General features: G+C 46.2%; 3 protein-coding genes across 3 annotated transcripts; all 3 read left to right on the forward strand.

Moving 5' to 3' along the window:
• Positions 1 to 4,007: 4,007 nt before the first annotated feature.
• On the forward strand, positions 4,008 to 8,263 carry LOC100093570 (putative olfactory receptor 56B2). The gene is made up of 3 exons (XM_001521780.4): positions 4,008 to 4,953; positions 5,198 to 5,255; positions 8,134 to 8,263. Exons 1-3 carry the CDS (start codon positions 4,008 to 4,010, stop codon positions 8,261 to 8,263), a joined length of 1,134 nt encoding a protein of 377 aa, XP_001521830.4.
• A 481-nt stretch (positions 8,264 to 8,744) lies between these two features.
• On the forward strand, positions 8,745 to 10,851 carry LOC100680865 (putative olfactory receptor 56B2). Its single transcript, XM_007663962.1, has 3 exons — positions 8,745 to 8,863; positions 9,815 to 10,401; positions 10,496 to 10,851. The coding sequence occupies exons 1-3, from the start codon at positions 8,745 to 8,747 to the stop codon at positions 10,849 to 10,851; spliced, it is 1,062 nt and encodes a 353-aa protein (XP_007662152.1).
• An 8,100-nt stretch (positions 10,852 to 18,951) lies between these two features.
• LOC100093566 (putative olfactory receptor 56B2) lies at positions 18,952 to 19,911 on the forward strand. The gene has a single exon (XM_001521777.2). The coding sequence runs from the start codon at positions 18,952 to 18,954 to the stop codon at positions 19,909 to 19,911; it is 960 nt and encodes a 319-aa protein (XP_001521827.2).
• The last annotated feature ends 5,789 nt before the right edge of the window (positions 19,912 to 25,700 follow it).

Below are 25,700 nucleotides of genomic sequence, written 5' to 3' on the forward strand. Positions count from 1 at the left end.
AATTTAGCGATTTCCATGATAAAAATTAAAAAAAAGTCAAGGGTGGTGATGGTGGAAGATCGCACCGAGCCCTACATGTTGGGGGCTTATTGACAGTCCCCATGCTGGTTGTTGTGCTGAGGGTTTATCAGGAGCTTTGGAGTTGTTAAGGTCAGGTGGGCATAAATAGTTTTCAGCCTTCCATCTGTTTTTGGCTTTTATATTGCTCCCTGAGACTGGGAAACCTGGAGACATTTAACAGTTGCAGCACTATGGAGCCCCAGTGTTCAGGCATCTGATTTTGGCCCAGGTGTTGCTCCTTGATCCTGGGAAACTGGAAACCTTTAGCAGTTTCATTAATGTGGAGCTACAACATTCTTTTCAACCCTCACTATTCTGGAGTGACCATTTCATTTATTACTTCTACAGCATCTATATTTTAGTGAAAAGTGTTTCAAGTGTTGGGTTTTTTTCTTCTGATATTAGAAGGGTCTTTGTTAGTTTGGCTAGCCCAATCTCCAGAAATATCTCATTGGGTCCTACTGATCTGTGCTCAACACACCAGGGTTTGGCTTGTGCTTTGTAGAGACCGTAAATTCCCATAGGGAATCCTGTCCTCTAAATATGGTAGCTTAGGTTGTCTTTCAGCAGCCCACAACCATTCCTCTTCAACGTTGAATAGTCCTCCCTAGATCTTTCATCTAAACCTCATTAATAATAATAAGAATATGAAGAACTAGAAAAAGTAGTGTTTGTTAAGTATTTACTATGTGCCAAGCACTGTGCTAAAATTCAAGACAGTCAGGTGAGATACTACCCTTGTCCCCTCTCAGGGTCACACCTGGAGAGTTTCCAGTACTCTACCAGTCTCGGCTATAGGAGAGAAAGTCAGAGGTGTACCCATTCCATTCCTAGCTTGGGCAGGGGCTAGTGAGAGGAAGGCAATGTACTACAGGTCAAAACACCCCCATGCTGGGCTGCAGCGGCATGGGAGAGAGTCGAGGGCAGAGATTCAAGCTGACTGCACAGAAGGAGGTAATGGTAAACCACTTCCCTATTTTTACCAAGAAAACTCTATGGATAAACTATCAGAACAATTGCAGATGGAGAGAGGGGCGTTCCGGGAGATGTGTCCGTGGTGTCACTATGGGTCGGAAATGACTTGACAGCATAAGACAAGACAAGACGGCCCTTGTCCCACATTGGCCTCCCAGCCTACGTAGCCATTTTACAGAAGAGGAACTTGAAAAAGAGAAATTGACTGATTTTCCAAAATCATGAAGCAGGCAAGTGTCAGAGCAGGGATAAGAACCCAAATTGTCTGACTCCCAAGTTTGTGCCCTTTCCAAAAGGCCATCTTATTTCTCAAGAACTAACCTGCACCTAGCGAAAAATTCCATGTTATTCCCACTGACTGGATCAATAACTGTTTCCTTTTTGTCAGTCTGTCATATTAATTGAATAATGTTGATATTTGTTGGTATTTGTTAAGTGCTTACTATGTGCAGAGCACTGTTCTAAGCGCTGGGGTAGACACAGGGGAATCAGGTTGTCCCACGTGGGGCTCACAGTCTTCATCCCCATTTTACAGATGAGGTAACTGAGGCCCAGAGAAGTTAAGTGACTTGTCCACAGTCACACAGCTGACAAGTGGCAGAGCTGGGATTCGAACTCATGACCTCTGACTCCAAAGCCCAGGCTCTTTCCACTGAGCCACGCTGCTCCTCCCAATTCAGTGCTTCCTTGGTGCAGAGCACTGTACTAAGTGCTTGGTTGGGTACAGTATAACAATAAACACATTCCCTGCCCCCAGACAGCTTACAGTCTAGAGGGCGTTTAAGGTTTTTGATCTACAAACACAGCAATTTCATTCTTATTTCTGGGGAGGGGGTGAGGTGAGTTTATAAGTATGTGTCACGAAGAAGAGGAGACCAAGCCAAAGAATAAGAATGTCAGGGATGCATTTGAAACGTTCTGGAGACCTGCCGTCTTTTGTGGATAGTTTTCTGGGAATGTGACAATTTGACCACAGCATCTATGGTGATCTTGGGAGCTTAATGCATCTCAGCCCACAGAGTCTACTGAACAGAATTTAGCCAAGTCACAGTTCTTTTGTATCTGTGATGGGAGGCTTTGGTATTTACATGTGTGCCTTACATGAGCTCTGACTGGGCCTCTGACAAGCTTTGCCTGGACCTCCATGGGGAGATGGAGGTACTTTTTTCTCAGGGCAGAAGGGGGAAACAACAGAAAAGTATATCCATAGATGGACCCTTCCTGGTTCCTAACACCCCACTCCTCAGGTCATTCCCACTCTGGGCATTGGAGATTTAGGGAGAAGATGGGAGCCTGAGACCGAGGAAACTTCCCTCCTCTTCTCTTCCCAGACCCCAATCACCTGTCACCCCCTGCACCCCCTTTCCTAGCCATTTGACCTGTACAGTTTGGACAGGGTAAATGTGGAATTGGTATTCCCCACATCCCATGCACTAGGAAAAAGCAACACATCTTTTAAAGCTTGTGGGCCAGACTTCAAAAGTGATGTCACCAGGAACCCTTTCCCTTGTGCGAGTGTCTCTGCTGGGCCAGAATCACTCTGGATACCAGGTGCTACTCTGGGGCTCCCAGCAGACCCAAAGCCCAGCACGTCTTCCTTTTGCAATTGCAAAGTGGCTCTTCCCTGTCCCTTCTCACCATAAATACCCAGGGCATTCATTCATTCATATTTATTGAGCACTTACTGTGTGCAAAGCAAAGTACTAAGTGAAAGAGCCTGAAGAATGAGCCAGAGTCCCACTACAACCCCTGTCGGAGAGGGGAAGCCCAACCCACTTTGCAGACTGGTGAGTACCCAGCCCAAGCAGGTTCAATTTGGAGAGGAGTGGTCCTGAGAAGAATCAGGCCCCTTTGCAGAGTTCAGGAGTCAACAGGGTCAACTCGGAGGGAGGGTCGCAGTGAACCAAACTGATTCAGATCTGTGGAGATAGCCGGTCAATGCCCATTTGTTTTTCCTAGGATTCCTCCACTGCCCCCAAGACCTGTACTCTTATGTGTAAAAGAGCTATGATTTTTTAGCATTAGATCTACTGGGGGAGAGGAGATTCATCTTGCTTTCCCCTGCCCTAGAGGGAAAGCAAACAGCACCTGCAGCCTGAAATCTCCACCAAACCGCCGGAAGACTGGGGCTGGTCAGGCAGCACCGTGGCTATAAGTGAGCCTTCAGATCTAAGCTACATGGAACCTGAATTACTGATCCTCTAGCCACTGCGCCCTGGTGTTTGTTGTTTCTTCTTTGTTTATCATTATTATATTTTATGCTACATTGGTGTTTTATTGTTTCTTCACTCTTTGTGTGTGTTTCCAGGCCCCGTCCATCACATCTATTCTCAGATTGTGAACCCCTGTAGGAGCAGAAACTATATCTCATTCCCACCTCTGTATACTTTCCCAGCACTTAGTACGGTGATCTACAAACATGAAATCCTGAATAAATGCTTAATAAGTTATTACTCTTACTCCATGGGTATGATTTGTTTTTTGTCTATGTGAAATTGCACCCCCAAATTTTCTTTCTATTGTTTCCAGATCATTTCTACTACCTTTGGGGTCAGCTGAGAAGGAACCCACACGCCCATTTCTGGACTAGCTAAACTCTGATCAGCTATTTGTTGGGTAGATGAAATATTTCTCTCTGTCATTTCGATGGCAATAGGGCCTGGTCCTCTACTTCTCTGTTGCCTTTTACTTATTTCTTTTTCTGTTTAGCTTCCTGCTCACTCCGAGGCTGGAAATACCTGAATTTCCCCAGCAGTATGCCTTTCTAGGAGCATGGAACTGTGATTCAAAATCTCTAAGATCCACAAGGCAATCAGAGAGTCACAGAGGCTCAGAGTTACAGAGTTACAGAGGACGGTAACTGTTTTGGAGAGCTGAACAGGAACTCTAGTGAAAGGGCATTAGAAGAGGTGGGTAATACGAAGGCAGTTACTTCAGGGACTTCCCGCCACCAGCCTGTGCATCCCAAAAGGATGTTTCTGTCCATCGGGGCCTCCAATGGCTCCAGTCCCCAGGTCGCCGAGTTCATCCTAATGGGTTTCCCGGGCATTCACAGCTGGCAGCACTGGCTGTCCCTCCCCTTGGCCTTGCTCTATCTCTCAGCCCTTGTGGCCAATGTCATGATCCTGCTCACCATCTGGAAGGAAACAGTTCTGCACCAGCCGATGTTCTATTTCCTGGCTGTCCTGGCCCTGGTGGACATGGGTCTGAGCACCACCATCATGCCCAGGATCCTGGCCATGCTCTGGTTCAATGCCCACACCATCAGCCTCCCAGAATGCTTCATTCAGATTTATGCTATTCATATCTTTGTGGGGCTGGAGTCGGGCATTTTTCTTTGCATGGCAATTGACAGGTATGTGGCTATCTGTCACCCCCTCCGCTACCCCTCTATCATCACAGAAGGCTTTGTCCTCAAGATCACCCTGTTCATGGTGTTCAGAAATGGTCTCCTAGTTGTCCCGGTTCCTGTCTTGGCCTCAGATCGTATTTACTGCTCCAGGAATGAGATTGACCACTGTCTGTGCTCCAACCTGGGTGTCACCAGCTTGGCGTGTGATGACAGGAAGGCCAACAGCATTTTTCAGCTCTCTGTGGCTTGGATCCTGATGGGCAGTGACGTGGGTCTCATCATTCTCTCCTATGCCTTGATCCTGCGGGCGGTGCTGAAGTTGCACTCGGCCGAAGCCGCCTCCAAAGCCCTGAGCACCTGCAGTTCCCACATCATCCTCATCCTCTTCTTCTATACAGTGATCGTGGTCATGTCTATTACCCATAGTACAAAGGGGAAGGTGCCCCTCATTCCTGTCCTTCTCAATGTCCTGCACAATGTCATCCCCCCAGCCCTCAACCCCATAGTGTACGCCCTGAGGACCCAGGAGATCAATGTGGGTATCTTGAAGCTGATCAGGTTGACTGGTGAGAGAAATTGACTCTGGGTCGGCCGTGGCTGCAAGAAGGAGCACGAGTGGCACTCCAAGCAAGGCTCTTTGAGGTCAGGTCAGTTGTATATCTTCACAGTGGTGATCCAGTTCAGTGAGACACATTGAACAGACATCCAGATAGACAAGATCCAATCTCTTCCAATCCCACCATTTCCTCCAAAACCTGCCTTCTAGTGCTGAGATTCAGGGCTGTGAAACCCATAAGGTAAAGGTTCCAGAAACCTTCCCAGCCCAGAAAGTCATCTCCAATTCTTTAGGGTTGAAACAGAAGTTAGGGTAAGTGATTCCATAATTGTACCGTAGCTTTCTAGTCTCTTCTGAATTTTATTTCATTATATATTGAAGATGACATGTCCTAGTACAGTTCTGGTTCTTTATATGTTCCTTGAGGGTAGGGAATATTGTAGCAACTCTATTTTATTGTATTCTCCAAAGGGCTAACTAGAGTGCTTTGGACAGCCTAAATTCTCAGTAACTAGCATTGACTAATTGATTAGTCAATTAGTACAAGCGGGCAGCCCCATGTTATGCTTTGGTTGACTGGTAAGAAACATAAATTGATGGTCATCACTCTGCTCTTTTGTTCACATGCTTCCATTGTGCTACCCATTTAACTTCGCTAAGGCTCAATTATTTCATCTGTAAAATGGTACTTAAGACTGTGACCCTTCTGTAGGACAGGGACTATATTCTACCTGATCAGCTTGTATCTACATCTTTGTTTAGTTCAGTGCCTGGCACCTAGTAAGCGCTTAGCAATTACCATAAAAAGGTTGGGCAGAACTCATAATTGCATATTTTAATTCATATTTGAGAAGCTGCTTGGCCTAGTGGAAAAAGTACGGGCCTGGGAGTCAGAGGACCTGGGTTCTAATCCCACTCAGCCACTTGTCTGCTGTGAGACCTTCGGCAAACTTCTTTGGGCCTCAATCCCCTCATCTGCAAAAGGGTATTCAATATATCTTCTCCCTTCTACTTAGACTGTGAGCTTCATGTGGGACCTGATTATTTTCTCTCTATACCAGTGCTTAGTATGGTGCTTGGCACATGGCAAGTGCTTAACTAATATCTAAACAAAGCATTACTTTCTATAGTAACAGTTGTGTTATTTGTTAATTGCTTACTATGTGTCAGGCACTGTACTCAATGCTGGGGCAGATACAAACAAATCAGGTTGGACAGAGTCCCTATGAGGCTCAGAATCTTCATGCTTATTTTACAGATGAGGAAACTGAGGTGTAGAAAAGTGAAGTACCTCGCTGAGTGTTACAGACCACCAGACCATGCAGCTTCTCTGTAATGCCTAGGCAGATTTGGCATTGAACAATTAGATCCCTAATCCAATTTTAAACTGTGGGAGAGGATGCCAGAGTCCAGGATTGAATATTAAACTGTGCGCAAACTGGATTACTGATCTCCCTCATGTACCTGAGCCTCCTTTGCCCAAACGTTTGATTCGCTGTGGATGTTGACTGTAGATCAGGGTCTTGGAGGGACTCAACTAGGACTCAGAGTAAAAATACAATTAGGAGAAATGATATCAATTTGGATTTTAGGGCGGACTAGCCTTTAGAGTGCCTCGTTCTCCCCTGTCCCGCCGTCAACCACTGGCCCACATCCTACCACTGACCGGATTATCCTCCCTCCTCACATCCACCAAACTAACTCTCTTCCCTTCTTCAAAGCCCTACTGAGAGCTCGCCTCCTTCAGGAGGCCTTCCCAGACTGAGCCCTCCCTTTCCTTCTGCCCCTTCTCTCCCCATTGCCCCTGCTCCCTCCCTCTGCTCTATCGCCTCCCCCCCGCCACAGCACTTGCGTATATGTGTATATATTATTTATTACTCTATTTCATTAATGATGTGTATATATGTCTATGATTCTATTTATCTATTTTGATGGTATTGATTTGACTACTTGCTTTCTTTTGTTATCTGTTTCCACCTTTCAGACTGTAAGCCCAATGTTGGGCAGGGATTTTCTCTGTTGCCAAATTGTCCATTCCAAGCGCTTAGTACAGTGCTGTGCACATAGTAAGCGCTCAATAAATGCAATTGAATGAATGGACTAGCAGAAAGAACAGGGTCATGGGAGTTAAAAGACTGGGGCTCTGATCTCAGTTTGGTCACTCATCTGCTGTGTGACCTTGAGCAAGTCAACTAACTTCTCTATGCCCAAGTTTCTTTATCTGTAAAATGGGGATTAAATCCTCCTTCCTCCTACTTAAACCGTGAGCCCATATGAGATAGGACTGTGTTCTGATCTGGTTAACCTTATATATACCCCAGCACTTAGTACAATTCTATTACAACCCAGCCTGCAGACTTTGTTCCTCTAATGATAACCCTCTCAATGTACCTCGATCTTCTCTCACTCCCTTCTGGGTCGTTCTGACTTGTTCCCTTTATTCATCCCCAGTCCCAGCCCCACAGTACTTTATATACCTGTCATTTATTTATTTTTATTATTGCCTGTCTTCCCCTCTAGACTGTAAGCTCATCATGAGCAGGAAATGTGTTTTTTTATTGTTACACTGTACACCAAGGGCTTTATAGTTCTCTGCACATAGTAAGCACTCAATAAATATGATTGAATTGAGTGAGTGAATGAGTGAATGAATACAATGCTTGGAACATAGTAAGCACCATGCCAAAGTGTAGAGTGGCAGGGATACCAAACATTCTGGAGACCAGTGCTGCTTTGTGGATGATGATGATGATGATGGTATTAAACTCTTACTATGTGCCAAGCACTGTTCTAAGCACTGGGGTAGATACAAGGTCATCAGGTGTCCCACGTGGGGTTCACAGTCTTAATCCCCCTTTGACAGAGGAGGTAATTGAGGCACAGAGAAGTGAAGTGACTTCCCCAAAGTCACACAGCTGACAAATGGCAGAGCCGGGATTAGAACCCACATCCTCTGATTCCCTAGTGCGTGCTCTTTCCACTAAGCCCTGCTGCTTCTCTGGGATCATGATATTCTGGCCACAGCACCTAATGGCACACAAAGTCTGTCAGACCGGATACACCCACTCTTGGGGCCTGCCTGGCTCCCAGCACCCCACTCCTTAGGCCATTCCCACTCTGGGCCACTGGAAATTTAGGGAGATGATGGGGATCTGAGACTCAGGAACCTCCACACCGGTTCTCTTCCCAGACCTCAATCAACTATCATCCCAACCTGGATGGTGTGGAAGCTGTATGTGGAACTGGGGTTCACCACACCTGGTGCACTGAGAAAAAGGGACTTGAATTTCAATGCTGTAGGAACCACTGATGTGATGTGAGTGACTGCTGGGCTGGCATCGCTCTGGCTACCAAGTGTTCCTCTGCGGCTCCTAGCAGCTCCAAGTCCCAGCCCACCCTCCGCCTGCAGCTGAATAGTGACTCTTTACCACTCCATCTCAATTTAAATACTCAGAGCACCATGGCTTCAGCACTGGCAGAACCCAGAGAAGGAGGTGGGCTCCCACTGGAGCCCCCTGTCAGAGACCAGGAGCCCTACCCTTGCAGAACACTGGTGAGTACCCCAGCCCAGATGTGATCGATCCAGAGATAATTGTTTTTGAGAAGAAGAATCAAATTCCTCCTGTTGCTAGAGGGGGTAGTGGAGACAGCTCAGAGGGAGGGTCGCAATTGACCAAATTAAAACAGAACCTTAGAGTTAACTGTTCAATGGCCAAGTGCCTTATCCAGGATCCCTCCATTGCCCACAAGACTTTTTTTTATTTAATTGTAAAAGCCCTATTATTGTACAGCATTAGGTCCATGGTGGAAGTGGGAGGGGAAGAGCCTGCACCCTGTCCTGTCTTTCACCACCCTGGAGTGAAAGAAAATAGCACCTACAGGATGAAGCCTCCACAAAACTATGGGAAGACTGGAGACTGGTGTGGCAGATGCTGTGGCTATGGATGAGCCTTTGAGTGAGCCACGTGGTGCTCGAAATTTTGATCCTCTAGCCACAGCATCCTGCTGTTTGTTTTTATTTTTTTATTGGTCTTTGTGTCTGTGTCTTTGTTAGTGTTTCATTGTTTCATCATTCCGGCAAGGAATGTATCTGTTTATCATTGTACCATACTCCCTCGAATGCTTAGTACAGTGCTCTACACACAACTGACTGACTGATTATATGTCTATTTGCAGGCCTTTCTCCCCAGTTTGTATTCCCAGAATGTGAACCCCTTTGTGGAACAAGGATCGTGTCTCATTCCCACCTCTATATTCATTCCCGTTGTTTAATATGCTCTGCAAGCATGAAATGCTGATTAAATAATGTAACTACTACTATTAAAACTACCGGTACTACTACTAGTATGACTACTTCCACTGCATGGGTAAAATTATTTGGTTTCTGTCCATTTGAAATCGCACCCCAAATTTTTTCTTTCCATTTTTTTCCAGATCATATCTGTCTGCTACCTTTGGGGTCAGCCAAGAAGGGACTCCCATACACATTTCTGGGCTAGTTTAAACTCCAATCTATTGGGAGGTGGAAATATTTTACCTGCCAATTTCCTGGCAATAGGGCATGACCCAAGTCTCTTCTCTTGCCTCTTGCTTTTTTCTTCCCCTGTTTGGAGTATCAGTTAAACCAAGATCTGGAAAAACCTGGGTTTCCCCATTAGTGTACTCTTCTAGGAGCATGGAACTTTGATTTAAACCTCCCAGAGCCACAAGCCGATCTGAGAGTCACAGGGGCAAGAAAACAGTTATTGTTACAGAGCTGAACTGAGACTCTGGAGAAGGGGAATTAGAAGAATTGGCTACTACAAAGGAGGTGACTTAAGTGACTTCCTGACATCAGCCTGTGCATCCCAAAAGGATGGATGTGTCCACAGGGGCGCCAATGATTCCAGCCACGGGGTGACTGAGTTCATCCTAATGGGTTTCCCCGGCATTCACAGCTGGCAGCACTGGCTCTCCATCCCCACGGCCATTCTCTACCTCTTGGCCCTTGTGGCCAATACCATGATTCTGCTCACCGTCTGGCAGGAAACAGTTCTGCACCAGCCTATGTTCTATTTCCTAGCTTTCCTGGCCCTGGTGGACATGGGTCTGAGCTCTACCATCATGCCCAGGATCCTGACCTTGCTCTGGTACAATGCCCGCACCATCAGTCTCCCAGAATGCTTCTTTCAGATCTATTCTATTCACGTCTTCTTGGGGCTGGAGTCTGGTATCTTTCTGTGCATGGCACTGGACAGGTATGTGGCCATCTGTCACCCCCTCCACTATCCTTCTGTCATCACAGAAGGCTTTGTTCTCAAGGCCGCTAAGTTCATGGTGTTCAGGTATGGTCTCCTAGCCATCCCAATGCCTATCTTGGCTGCAAGCCATCATTACTGCTCCAGGAGTGAGATTGACCACTGTCTGTGCTCCAACCTGGCCGTCACCAGCCTGGCTTGTGATGGCAGGAAGGCCAACAGCATTTAAATAATAATAATAATAATAATGTTGGTATTTGTTAAGCGCTTACTATGTGCCGAGCACTGTTCTAAGTGCTGGGGTAGACATAGAGGGCATTTTCCAGCATGCTGTGGCTTGGATCATATTGGGCAGTGACATGGGTCTTATCATTGTCTCCTATGCCCTGATCCTGCTGGCGGTGCAGAAGTTGCGCTCGGCTGAAGCCACCTCCAAAGCCCTGAGCACCTGCAGCTCCCACATCATCCTTATCCTCTTCTTCTACTCAGCAATCATCGTCTTGGTCATTACCCACAGTGCAAAGGAAATGGTACCCCTCATTCTGGTCCTCTTCAATGTTCTGCACAATGTTATCCCTCCAGCTCTCAACCCCATAGTGTATGCCCTGAGGATCCAGGAGATCAAAGTGGGGATCCTGAACCTGATCAAGCCGTGTGGGTTGAGAAAGTGAACCATATCTTTTGTGTGACCTTGGGCAAGTCATTTTACTTCTCTGTACCTCTGTTACGTCATCTGGAAAACGGGGATTAAGACTGTGAAGATGTGCAGGACACGGACTGTGTCCAGCCCAATTACCTCATATCTACCCCAAGCTTAGTAAAGTATCTGGCACATAGTAATTGTTTAACAAATATTACAATTATAATTATTACCCATTTCCTTTTGGCCTTATCTTCATCCTAAGGGAGATTCCATGGAACACCTCTAATTTTCCTTTGAATATTCCTTCCTGGATCTCTCATATAAATCTTTTTAATGAGATCTGTGGTATTTATGAAGGGCTCCTTATGGGCCAAGGACTGGGGTAGATGCGAGATATTTAGGTAGGAAACAGTCCCTGCCGGACTTGGGGCACAATCGAAGTATTTGGGGGGAAACATGTATTTAAAGTCATCTCCATTTTTACTTTTTTCAGGCCTGAAAGAACAGTTAGGGGAAGTGCTTCAATGATTGTTCTGTAGCTTTCTAAACTGGCTCCAGGCTCTTCTTTGTTTCTCCGCCCACCCCGCCGCCCCCCCATCCCCCTATTGTATATGGTACTTGACAAGATCCAGGAAGATTCAGGTCATTTTTCTGTTCCTTGAGGGCAGGGAACATGTCTACCAATTCCATTACATTGTACTCTCCAAGTGCTGAATACATTATCATCATCACCATCAATTGTATTTATTGAGCACTTACTATGTCCAGAGCACTGTACTAAGCCCTTGGAAGAGTACAGTGCTTAGATATTTTATGTCTAGGTCATAAGTCATTTTGAGAAGCAGCGGGGCTCAGCGGAAAGAGTACAGGCTTGGGAGACAGAGGACAAGGGTTTTTATTCCCGCTCCGCCACTGGTTTCCTGTGTGACCTTGGACAAGGTACTTTATTTCTCTGTGTCTCAGTTACCTCATCTGTAAAATGGGAATTAAGACTCTGAGCCCCACGTGGGCCAACCTGATTACCTGATTATCTACCCTCGTGCTTAGAACAGTGCTCGACACATAGTAAGTGCTTAACAAATACCATTATTATTATTATTAAGTGCTCAATAAATATCATTAACTGATTGATTGCTATTTGCTAGAGAATAAGAAGCGCCAAACTAGGCTCTGGGTGGTTCGTAATAGACAGAAATTGATGGTCATCATTCTGCTCTGGGTTTTCCCATCCTTTCATTTGCTCCATCTATTACATCAGACCAGAAGTAGGGAGAGACTCCTATCTTCACTAATACCTCTAGGCTGTAAGCTCTTTATGGGCAGGGAACAAGTCTACTAAGTCCCAGTACTTTTGCCTTGGAGTCAGAGGACCTGGATTCTAATCCCACCTCTGCCACTTATCTTCTGTGACCTGGGGCAAGTCACTTCACTTCTCTGTGCCTCAGTTATCTCATCTGTAAAATTGGGATTAAGACTGTGAGCCCTGTGTAGGACAGGGACTGTGTTCAACCCAATTAACTTTTATCTACTACAGTGCCTGGCCCTAGTAAGTGCTTAACAATGTGTCTGTTTATTATTGTATTGTGCTCTCCCAAGTGCTTACTAAGTGCATTGCACATAGTAAAGCCCTCAATAAATATGATTCTCTGCATATTTATATACTCAGTAAACATCATCGATGGATTGATTGATTGATTGAGATCTCTAAGAGAGTAACAAGCACCCAGCCCAATTTTAGGTTCTGATTGGTTTTAATAAAAGTAAGTGATGGTCACCAATCAGGATGTTCTGAATTTTCACATGTGTCCGTATGCTCCTCCTAGTGCATCAGGCAGACATAATAATAATAATAACAGTTATGCTATTTATTAAACGCTTACTCTGTGCAAAGCACTGTTCTAAGCACTGGGATAGGTGCAAGTTTGTCAGGTTAGACACAGTCCCTGTCTCACACAGAGCTCACAGACTTAATCCCCATTTTACAGATGAGGTAACTGAGGCCTAGAGAAGTGAAGTGACTTGCCCAAGGTCACGGAACAGGCATGTGGCAGATCCAGAATTTGAACCCATGACCTTGTGACTACCAGGCCTGTGTTTTATAATAATAATAATAATGTTGGTATTTGTTAAGCGCTTACTATGTGCAGAGCACTGTTCTAAGCGCTGGGGTAGACACAAGGTCATCAGGTTGTTCCACGTGGGGCTCACAGTCTTAATCGCCATTTTACAGATGAGGTAACTGAGGCACAGAGAAGTGAAGTGACTTGCCCACAGTCACACAGTTGAAAAGTGGCAGAGCTGGGATTCGAACTCATGACCTCTGACTCCAAAGCCCGGGCTCTTTCCACTGAGCCACGCTGCTTCTTTATCTTCCATAATTCCTGGGGCGATTTGGCATTGGGCATCTGGGACCCTGATCCTATCTATGGCTCTGGGAGAAGCTGCCAGAGTCCAGGATTGAATAGTCAGCTGTGGGCAGACTAGATTACTTATCTCCCTCTCGTTTCTGAATTTCCTTTGCTCAACCCATTTGCAATGTTTGCTCTGGATCTCAAGTCCACAGCACCTACTGTGGATTTGAGATCTTATTGTACCACAGTACACCAAATCTGCCAATCAGGATATAACTGATTCACACTTCTCATGTTCATGGGAAGGAACACTAGAGCTTTAGTATTTACATGTGTGCCCTGCAGGTACTCTGACCCATCCTTTGATGAATCAAAATCGGAATCAGAAAAATAATCAATTTGGAGACAAAATGTCAATTTGGATATTATATTGTCTATAATTTCATTAAATATGCTTCATGTTTTTTCTTGGCATTAGAGGTTTCTGGTCTCCTGTGCCAGTTTAACTAGCCCAGAATGGAAATATTTCATGTTGGGTCCTTCCAACCTTTGCCAACACCCCTGGGTATCTGGCCTAAGCTCTCTGGGAGTCCTCAGTTCCCACTGGGATTTCTGCTGACTTAAAACAGAAAACTCTATTAAATTCAATTCCCTCTCACCAACACACATCCGTTTCTCTCTGACCTTATTTCATAGTAAAAGAGAGACCATTAAATACCACCAATTTTCCATTGAATAATCCTCTTTGGATTTCTCATCTAAAATCCTTTTTTAAAGTTATTGTCATTATTATTAATAATAACAATAATATTTGTTAGGCACTTACTATGTGCCAAACTCTGTTACTAAGTGCTGGGGTGGATAGAGAAGCAGTGTGGCTCAGTGGAAAGAACCCACACTTGGGAGTCAGAGGTCATGGGTTTGAATGCCGGCTCCGCCGCTTTTCAGCTGTGTGACCATTGGCAAGTCACAACTTCTTCGTCCCTCAGTTACCTCATCTGTAAAATGGGGATTAACTGAGAGTCTCACGTGGGACAACCTGATTTCCCTGTATCTACCCCAGCACTTAGAACAGTGCTCTGCACATAGTAAGTGCTTAAAAAATACCAACATTAACTTTTCTGTGCCTCAGTTACCTCATCTGTAAAATGGGGATTAAGACTGTGAGCCTCCCGTGGGATAACCTGATTATCTTGTATCTCCCCCGTGATTATAACAGTGCTTGGCACATAGTAAGCACTTAATGAATACCATAATTATTATTACAAGATATTCAGGTGAGACACTGCCCTTGTCCCACATCATACTCATTTTCATTACCCTATTTATTTTGTTAATGAATTGTACATCGCCTTGATTCTATTTAGTTGTCATTGTTTTTACGAGATGTTCTTCCCCTCGACTCTATTTATTGCCATTGTTCTTGTCTGTCCATCTCCCCCAATTAGACTGTAAGCCCCTCAAACGGCAGGGACTGTCTCTATCTGTTGCCGACTTGTGCATCCCAAGCGCTTAGTACAGTGCTCTGCACATAGTAAGCGCTCAATAAATACTATTGAATGAATGAATGAATAGTCTAAGTAGGAAGATGAAATAGATATTGAATCCCTATTTTACAGGTAAGGAACCTGAGACCAAGAGAAATTGAATGACTTGCCCAAGTCACACAGCAGACAACTCTCAGAGAGGGCACTAGAACCCAGATCCCCTTACTTCTAAGATCATGTCCTTTCCAATAGGCCACACTGCTTATCCAGAACCAACTGCACAACTCTTGACAAATTTTACGTGCTTCCTAATAGCTGGCTCTGTTTCCTTTTAGGATTTTTGAACTGTAGACACTGTAATTTCATGCTCATATCCAGGGTGGGAGTGGGAGATAAATTTACAAGTGTGTGTCATGAGAAAGAGGAGACAAAGTCCAGTAATAAGAATGATTGGGATGACAATCAATCAGTAGCATTTATTGAGTGCTTACTATGTGCAGAGCACTATAGAGAAGCAGTGTGGCTCAGTGGAAAGAGCCCGGGCTTGGGAGCCAGAGGTCATGGGTTTGATTCCCGCCTCAGCCACTTGCCAGCTGTGTGAACCTGGGCAAGTCACTTGATTTCTCTGTGCCTCAGTTACTCCATCTGTAAAATGGGGATTAAGGCTGTGAGCCCCACGTGGGACAAACTGGTTACCTTGTATCTACCCCAGTGCTTAGACCAGTGCTTGGCACACAGTAAGCGCTTAACAAATACCAACATTATTATTATTACCAAGTGCTTTATCCTCACTCTCAGCCCCAAAGCACTTTCATTCATCCATTCATTCATTCAATATAACCATATTTATTGAGCACTTACTGTGTGCTGAGCACTGTACTAAGCGCTTGGAAAGTACAATTCAGTAATTAAAGGAGACAACCCCTGCCCATACCAGGCTTACAGTCTAGAAGGGAGGAGCCAGACATCAAAACAAGTAAACAGGCATCAATATAAATAAATAGAATTATAGATATACACACAGTAAAATCAGCACTTATGTACATATCTGTAACTTATTTATTTATCTTAATGTCCTGCTCCCCCTTTAGACTGTAAGCTCGTTATGGTCAGGGAATGTGTCTGTTTATTGTTATATTGTACTCTCCCAAGTGCTTAGTACAGAAAGTGCTCAATAAATATGATCAAACGAATGAATGAATGGGAGAGTACAATGCAACTAAATTAGCTGACACATTTGCTGCCGATAGCAAGTTTACAGTCTGGAGGGCGAGTTTACAGTCTAGATGATATGTCTGAAACATTCTGGAGACCAGTCCTACTTTGTGGGTGGTGCTTTTGGGAATGTGACATTCTGACCACAGCACCTATGGTGGATTTGAGGTCTCACTGCATTGTGGTACGCCAAATCTGTCAAGCAGGATATAGCCGATTCACAGTTCTCATGAGTGGCGAGCCCACAGTAAGCTTCCTTATTAGTGACTGTCTGTGGTCCCGTGAACGACAACAAGGAAGAGACTTGAGAAGGCACTGATGGGCTATACCTAGTGCAGGTGATTGCTGGCCTGTGGGAGTGGGCATGGAGGGAGGTATGGCCTTCTCTCCCTGTTCTATCTGGTAACAGGCCTGGACCAAACAATGATTGCCAAGTAGAACCCCAGATGTGACAGCTAAAGCAAATAAAAGGCATAAAATGCTCTCGCTTTGAGTGGCCAGGGGGCACCTGGAGTCAGCACAGTGGCACACAGAGGAGCATAAGCATTCGAGAAGCAAGAAGGAAGCAAGGTGAGAGCGGCACTAGAAAGCAGCAGAAGGCAGCAGCACTTGGAATCAGAAAGAAGAAGCATTGATAGAAGGGGCTCCTTTGACCACAGCCTGGTATTGGACCCTTGAATGGTTAAGTAAAGGAGAGTACATACGTGTCACTCCCTTGCATGTCAGTAAAACTAAGTAAGAAACTTACCACAGTAACCTTGGTGATCAGAGGTGTGGTTTGAACTGTACTATGTGTTACTGAGGCTCTCCCAGTCCAGGAAGGTTCTGGTTGGTATGAACCGAGGGCTTGTGACATCATGTACATGTGAAGGGACACTAGGGCTTTGGTATTTACATGTGTACCCTGCATGTGCTCTGACCCATCCTCTGACGATCTCTGCCTGGTCTTCAGTAATGAGGTGAAGGTGCTTTTGTCCTAGGGCTGAAAGGGCAATACAAGCACACCCATTCTTGGGTACTGCCTTGTACCCAACATTGCCCACTCTGGGCCACTGGAGATTTAGGGAGAAGATGGGGACCTGAGACCCAGGAACCTCTCCACCTGTTCTTTTCCCAAATCCCAATCATCAAACATCCCAGCTCCTATCCCTATTCCAGCCAACCCAACCTAGATGGTGCCATCAGGGTGAACACAGAATTGGAGCCCACTATATTTAACTTACTAGGAAAAAGGGATATATATTTCAATGCTTGAGGGCCAGATTTCTCAAATGATGTCACCAGGGACCCTCTCTCTCATGTGAATGGCTCTGCTGAGCTGGAATCACTGAGAATACCAGGTGCTACTCAGGGGCTCCCAGCAGCCCCAAGGCCCAGGTCACCCTCCTCCTGCAGCTATAGAGCTGCTTCCTCTTGCCATTTCTCACTATAAAGGCCCAGATCACCACGTCTTTGGCCCAGATGGCCCCTAAAGAACGAGCCAAATTCCCACTGCAGACCCCTATCAGAGGGGAGAAGCCACAGCCCCTCTGCATACCGCTGGTGAGTACCCAGCCAGGCAGTATTGATCTGGAGAGAACAGGTCCGGAGAAGCAGAATCAGATTCCTCTTCAGGCTGAAGGGACTAGCAGTGTCAGTTCCGAGGGAGGGTCAAATTGAGTCTAACTGAACCAGAACTACTTTAGTTGGATGGTAAACAGAGAAGCGGTATTGCTTAGTGTTAAGAGCCTGGGCTTGGGAGTCAGAGGTCATGAGTTCTAATCCCCACACCACAATTTGTCAGCTGTGTGACTTTGGGCAAGTCACTTAACTTCTCTGTGCCTCAGTTACCTCATCTGTAAAATGGGGATTAAGACTGTGAGCCCCTCGTGGGACAACTTGATTAGCTTGTATCTACCCCAGTGCTTAGAACAGTGCTTGGAACATAGTGAGCACTTAAATGCCATCATTATTATTATCATTATTATATGCCTTTCCCGGGATCTATCCACTGCCCACAAGACTTTCCATTGCTATATAGTTATACTTTACTCTCCCAAGAGCTTAGTGCAATGTTCTGCACACAGTAAGGACTCAATAAATATGAATGATCGATTGTGCTTCTTACTGTGCTCTGCAAATAATAAGTACTCATTAAATTAGATTAATTTTATTTGTAATTATTAAAGAGCTATGATTTTACAGCTCTAGCTTCTTGGTGGGAGAGGAGACTGCACTCTATCCGTCCACCACTCCAGAGGGAAGGAGAAGAGCACCTTCAGCTCAAGGCATCCACAAAACCCCAGGAAGACTGATGGGTGTTGTAGTGGTCACTGTGGCGATGGGTGAACTTCAACTCTGAGGCACTTGGAGATTGAATTTTTGATTCTCTGTCTACAGCACCCTACTGATCATTGTGTTTATTACTGTATTTGTCCTTGTGTTTTGATCAAGCCCACATCTTCTGGCAGCCCTCCCCAGTTTGTATTGTCAGATTGTGAGTTCCCCAGGGAACAAGGATCTAGTTTAATGACCACCTCTATATACTTTCCCAAAGCTCACTTCAATGCTCAACATACTTAAGTGCTGAAAAATACTGTTCTTACTTCTACTACATGGGGAAAATCATTTTCCTTCTGTCAATTTGAAATTGCACCAAGAGTTCTGTTTATATTTTTTTCCACATCATTTCTGCTGCCTTTGGAGTCGGCGAGGAAGGGACTTACCTATTTCTGGCCAAGTTAAGCTCCTATCACCTATCCATTGGGATGTAGAAATATTTTCACCTGCCACTTTGTTGGCATCGGGGTGTGGCCCAAGATTCCTCTGTTACCTCCTGCTTGTGTCTTCATTTGCTTTTTTTGTCTTTTCCTGCTCAACCCAATATTTCCCAGCAGTGTGCCCTTCTTGGAGCATGGCATCTTGATTTAAAATTCCCCAGATCCACAAGGCTATTGAAGGGACCCAGAGGAAAGAGGACAGTTACTGTTCCAGAGAGCTGAACAGGGCTCCCAGTGAAGGGGCATTAGAGGGGAAGGATATAAAAAGGGAGTGACTTCAGGAACTTCCAACCATCAGCCTGCGCATCTCAAAAAGATGGTTGTGTCCATCGGAGCCTCCAATGACTCCAACCTCCAGGTGACTGATTTCATCCTAATGGGTTTCCCGGGCATTCACAGCTGGCAGCACTGGCTCTCTATCCCTCTGGGCCTGCTCTACCTCTTGGCCCTCATGGCCAATGTGATGATCCTGCTCACCATCTGGAAGGAAACAGTTATGCACCAGCCAATGTTCTATTTTCTGGCTGTCTTGGCCCTGGTGGACATGGGTCTGAGCTCTACCATCATGCCTAGGATCCTGGCCATTCTCTGGTTCAATGCCCGGACCATCAACCTCTCAGAATGCTTCTTTCAGATCTATGCTATTCACGTCTTCTTGGGGCTGGAGTCTGGCATCTTTCTGTGCATGGCATTGGACAGGTATGTGGCCATCTGTCACCCCCTCCGCTACCCTACTGTCATCACAGAAGGCTTTGTCCTCAAGGCCACCCTGTTCATGGTGGTCAGGAATGGTGTCCTAGTCATCCCAGTGCCTGTCCTGGCCGCAAGGCGTCTTTACTGTTCCAGGAATGAGATTGATCACTGTCTGTGCTCCAACCTGGCCGTCACCAGCCTGGCATGTGATGTCAGGAAAGCCAACAGCATTTTCCAGCTGTCTGTGGCTTGGATCTTAATGGGCAGTGACATGGGTCTCATCATTCTCTCCTATGCCCTGATCCTGCTGGCGGTACTGAAGTTACACTCGGCCAAAGCCGCCTCCAAAGCCCTGAGCACCTGCAGCTCCCACATCATCCTCATCCTCTTCTTCTACTCAGTGATTGTGGTCTTGCCCATTACCCACAGTGCAAAGGGGAAGGTGTCCCTCATCCCAGTCCTCCTCAATGTCCTGCACAATGTCATCCCCCCGGCCCTGAACCCCATAGTGTATGCCCTGAGGACCCATGAGATCAAAGTGGGGATCCTGAAGCTGGTCAGGCTGGCTGAGGTGAGAAAATGACCCTAGTCCCTCATGGTTGCAATGAGACTTTTCTCAACCACTCAGTGTCACTGCAGGATTTGGAAAGCACAAGAAGGAGCAGAAAGTGGTTTCCAAATCTGGTTTCTGGCCACTCTCAGAGGGTGTCAGATGTATATCTTTGCAGTGGTGTCCCAGTTCCCACCTGGCACTGGGACACACTGAACACTGGCATCCAGATAGACAAGATTCCATCCCTTTTAACCCCAGCCTTTCCTTCCAATTCTGCTGCTTAGTCCTGAGACTAAGGCCAGTAAGCCTCATTAGGTCAAGGCTCTTGAAAGCTTTCCAATCTAGAAATTCATCCCCATTTTTATTTATTTCAGGGCTAAACAAGCATTTAGTTGGAGTGTCATAGCTTACTTAACTTGCATACTTACATAACTGGCTTTAGGCTCTTCTGTGTTTTTCTCCCCATTATCTACTATAGCCAAATTGGAAGGTTGCCTAGTCCAGCCTAGATAAATTTTTGGTTGAGTCTTTCCTACCTACCTTTGCCTAGCTCATCTGGAGCTCTGACCTGTGTTTCTGGGGGCTTCTTCTTTCCATTAGGATGTCTGTCCCCCTAAACATGACAGAAAATTGTATAAACTGCTGTTGCCTTTCATCAGCTTTTAACCATTCCTTTTTGATCTTATCTTCATCAAAAGGAAAAATAATCAAGTCCCCCAGTTTTTCTTCAGATAGTTCTCCCTGAATCTCTCATTCCATCCCCTTTAATACTAACCGTGACATTTATTAAACATCTACTCTGTTCTGAATGCTGAAATGAGGATATATGATAATCAGGTTAGACACTGTCCCCGTCCCACATGGGCTCACAGTTTAAGTAGGGGGAGTCAGGTATTGAATTCCCAGTTTACAGCTGAGGATCCTGAAGCACAGAGAAATTAAGTGGCTTGCCCAAAGTCATTTAAAAGGCCAGTGGTGGAGCCAGACTTTGAACCCAAATCCCCTTACTCCCAGGCTTATGTTGTTTCCACTAGGTGTGCTGTTTCTCTAGGACCGCCTGCACAACTTGTGAGAAATTCTGTGTTCTTCCCATTTACTAGGTCAAGAACTGGAACTGTTCCTTTTGAGTGTTTTTGAACTCTAGGCACAATAATTTCACCATTTTTCATGGGGGTTGGGGGTGGTGATAGGGAGCTGCACAAGCTGCACAAGCAGACATGAGTATATCATGGAGAAGAAGAGACCAAATCCAAGAGTCAGGTCAGCTGGCACAAATCTAACATCTAAGGAGACCAAGCCCTGCTTTTGTGTATAGTGCTAATGAGAATGTGACTTTCTGAAATGGTGGTCTTGAGAGCTTTGTGCATTATAGCTGACAAAGTATATCGAATGGGATTCATCTGATTCTATTGTACTGAACTGTTCCAAACACTTAATGCAATGCTCTCCACCCAGTAATCGATCAATAAATACCATTGATTGATTGATTCATCTGATTCAAAGTTCTCCTGGCCTTGTGAAGAGTGTGCCCAAGTTCAAGCCCTGAGCTACATCGTTGAATTAGAAAACCTTTCACAATTAGAGTTTGTGTGTTCTGCATATTCATGATCATTTGTGTATTTATATTTCTGGGCTGCCCTGCCCAGGAAAACCATGTTTCTGAGGACATTGGCTGAACAAATACCAGACACATTCCCTGCCCACCTTGAGCTTATAGTCTAGAGGGGGGAAAATACATTAATTAAACTACATAAATTACAGATAGGTACATAAATGCTGTGGGGCTGGGGTTGGGAGAGATTAAAAATGGAGCAAGTCAGGGAGATACAGAAGAGGTTGGAAGAGCTCTCCATCACCTTGCCCCCTCTTACCTCACCTCCCTTCACTTCTTCTACATCCCAGCTTGCACACTCGGCTCCTTTAGTGCTAACCTTCTCACTATGCCTCCATCTTGCCTGTCCCGCCGTCAACACCTGGCTCATATCCTACCTCTGGCCTGGAACCTCCTCCAATAGGCCTTCCCCAGACTAAGCCCAGCTTTTCCTCAGCTCCCCTCTGCCTCCGTCGCCCTGCCTTGCTTCCTTTGCTCTAACCCCCCACCCCACAGCACTTGTGTATATATATGTACATTTCTATAATTCTATTTATAATTAATGCCTGTTTACTTGTTTTGAGGTATATATAATTTAATTATTTACACTGATGCATGTTTACTTGTTTTGATATCTGCCCCCCCTTTCTAGACTGTAATCCCTCTGAGGAAGAGAATGTCTCACTTTATTGCTGAATTGTACTTTCTAAGCACTTAGTACAGTGCTCTGCACACAGTAAGAACTCAATAAATACGACTGAATGAATGAAAAGGAAAAGAGCACTTATTCAGGGAAGGCCTCTTGGAGAAGATGTGCCTTCAAAAAGGCTCTGAAATGTGTGTGGCGGGGGGACAGTAATTGTCTTTCAGGTATGAAGAAAGAGGGCGTTCCAGGCCAGACGCAGGATGTGGGTAAGTGGTCAGTGGATAGACGAGACCACCCAATGCTCCCATTGCCTGTCCCTATTCTCCAGATTCATTCATTCATTCATTCAATCGTATTTATTGAGCACTTACTGTGTGGAGAGCACTGTACTCATTACATGAGATTCATTCATTCATTCAATAGTATTTATTGAGCGCTTACTATGTGCAGAGCACTGTACTAAGCGCTTGGGATGAACAAGTCGGCAACAGATAGAGACAGTCCCTGCCGTTTGACGGGCTTACAGTCTAATCGGGGGAGACGGACAGACAAGAACAATGGCACTAAACAGCGTCAAGGGGAAGAACATCTCGTAAAAACAATGGCAACTAAATAGAATCAAGGCGATGTACAATTCATTAACAAAATAAATAGGGTAACGAAAATATATACAGTTGAGCGGACGAGTACAGTGCTGTGGGGATGGGAAGGGAGAGGTGGAGGAGCAGAGGGAAAAGGGGAAAATGAGGCTTTAGCTGCGGAGAGGTAAAGGGGGGATGGCAGAGGGAGTAGAGGGGGAAGAGGAGCTCAGTCTGGGAAGGCCTCTTGGAGGAGGTGATTTTTAAGTAAGGTTTTGAAGAGGGAAAGAGAATCAGTTTGGCGGAGGTGAGGAGGGAGGGCGTTCCAGGACCGCGGGAGGACGTGACCCAGGGGTCGACGGCGGGATAGGCGAGACCGAGGGACGGCGAGGAGGTGGGCGGCAGAGGAGCGGAGCGTGCGGGGTGGGCGGTAGAAAGAGAGAAGGGAGGAGAGGTAGGAAGGGGCAAGGTGATGGAGAGCCTTGAAGCCTAGAGTGAGGAGTTTTTGTTTGGAGCGGAGGTCGATAGGCAACCACTGGAGTTGTTTAAGAAGGGGAGTGACACGCCCAGATCGTTTCTGCAGGAAGATGAGCCGGGCAGCGGAGTGAAGAATAGACCGGAGCGGGGCGAGAGAGGAGGAAGGGAGGTCAGAGAGAGGCTGACACAGTAGTCTAGCCGGGATATAACGAGAGCCCGTAACAGTAAGGTAGCCGTTTGGGTGGAGAGGAAAGGGCGGATCTTGGCTCTATTCCCTTTCTCTCTTTCCCCCAAGAGCTTCCCACTCCAGATACGTTGTGCTGGCCAAGCACAGGGAGACTCCTGGAATGGGCTGGCCTTGGTTTTTCCTCCGTCCTTACTCAACAGGCTTAGCAGCGGCCCCGTTCCTGGCCTTAGCCTGCCTGACCCTCCAGCCCCAGACAGAGCAGCCAATTAGGAGTGAAACTGATTGGCATCTACCTTTGTTTCATTCCAAAGTAAAAGGCAGTGGGGACTCCTGGAGAGTTACAAATTCTCAATCCCCAAGATGGTCCCAAGAAAGATCCATGCACTGGGGGCTCTGGGAGGGGAGGAGCAGGAAAACAGTTAAATAGGTGCTTGGGAAAATTCAATGGAAGCACAATATATGTTCCCTACCAATAAGTAGAAGCAGTAGTGGTAATAGTAGTAATAATAGTAATAGCCATAGAAACATTTATTGAGCAATCTCTACGTGTAGCACACTGTGCTACAGGCTTGGGAAATGCAGAATAGGAAGTGACATTTTCCCACCCACAAGGAGCCTGTATTATAAATGAAGAGACAAACTCAAAAATATCCACTTTAGTCAAAATAAGTAAAGGATGTAAATAATTCATAAGTGCCAGAGTTGGATGAAGGCGCGATATAGCTCAGGGTGTTGGGAAAACAACTGGGGAAAAGTTGTTTGAATAGGTGAGATTTAAAGAATGTTGATAGAGCTGTGGTCTGATGAGGGAAGGGAGGGAATTCCAAGGCAGAGGAGTAGCATGAGTAAGGTACAGATAGAAGGTTGGTTTGGGAGGAATGAAGCAGTGTTTAGGGAATAGGAGGTAAAAAGAGCAGATAGGAAAGGTGGAGCTAGATGGTCGGAGCCCTGAAGCTGAAAGTGTTTGATGTGGAGAGACACAGGAATTTGGTGGAGCGGGGTATTGAGGAGAGGAGATATGTGGGCCAAGAGATGTTTCAGGAAGATGATCTCGGCAGCAGTGTGTAGTATAGACTGGACTAGGCCACTCTACCGAGACTGCTCTCTCTAAGGTCACCCATGACCTCCTTCTTGCCAAATCCAATGGCTCCTACTCCATTCTAATCCTTCTTGACCTCTCTGCTGCCTTTGACACTGTCGACCATCCCCTCCTCCTCCATACCTTATCTCACCTTGGCTTCACGGACTCTGTCCTCTCCTGGTTCTCCTCTTACCTCTCTGGCCGGTCATGCTCGGTCTCCTTCGCTGGCGCCTCCTCCCCATCCCATCCTTTAACTGTTGGAGTTCCTCAAGGGTCAGTTCTCGGCCCTCTTCTGTTCTCCATTTACACTCACTCCCTCGGTGAACTCATTCGCTCTCACGGCTTTGACTACCATCTCTATGCAGATGACACGCAGATCTACATCTCTGCCCCTGTCCTCTCCCCCTCCCTTCAGGCTCGCATCTCCTCCTGCCTCCAGGATGTCTCCACCTGGATGTCGGCCCGCCACCGAAAACTCAACATGAGCAAGACTGAGCTCCTCATCTTCCCTCCCAAACCCGGTCCTCTCCCAGACTTCCCTATCACCGTGGATGGCATGACCATCCTTCCCGTCTCTCAGGCCCGCAATCTCGGTGTCATCCTTGACTCGTCTCTCTCGTTCACCCCACACATCCTATCCGTTACCGAGACCTGCCAGTTTCACCTTTATAATATCGCCAAGATCCGCCCTTTCCTCTCCACCCAGACGGCTACCTTACTGCTACGGGCTCTCGTTATATCCCGGCTAGACTACTGTGTCAGCCTTCTCTCTGATCTCCCTTCCTCCTCTCTCGCCCATCTCCAGTCTATTCTTCACTCCGCTGCCCGGCTCATCTTCCTGCAGAAACGATCTGGGCATGTCACTCCCCTTCTTAAACAACTCCAGTGGTTGCCTATCAACCTCCGCTCCAAACAAAAACTCCTCACTCTAGGCTTCGAGGCTCTCCATCACCTTTCCCCTTCCTACCTCTCCTCCCTTCTCTCTTTCTACCGCCCACCCCGCACGCTCCGCTCCTCCGCCACCCACCTCCTCACCGTCCCTCGGTCTCGCCTATCCCGCGGTCAACCCCTGGGCCACGTCCTCCCGCGGTCCTGGAACGCCCTCCCTCCTCACCTCCGCCAAACTAATTCTCTTCCCTTCTTCAAAACCCTACTTAAAACTCACCTCCTCCAAGAGGCCTTCCCAGACTGAGCTCCCCTTCTCCCTCTACTCTCTCTACCACCCCCCCTTCACCTCTCCGCAGCTTAACCCCCTTTTC

This window comes from Ornithorhynchus anatinus, chromosome 2 (genome assembly GCF_004115215.2).
Source record: "Ornithorhynchus anatinus isolate Pmale09 chromosome 2, mOrnAna1.pri.v4, whole genome shotgun sequence".
NCBI lineage: Eukaryota > Metazoa > Chordata > Mammalia > Monotremata > Ornithorhynchidae > Ornithorhynchus > Ornithorhynchus anatinus.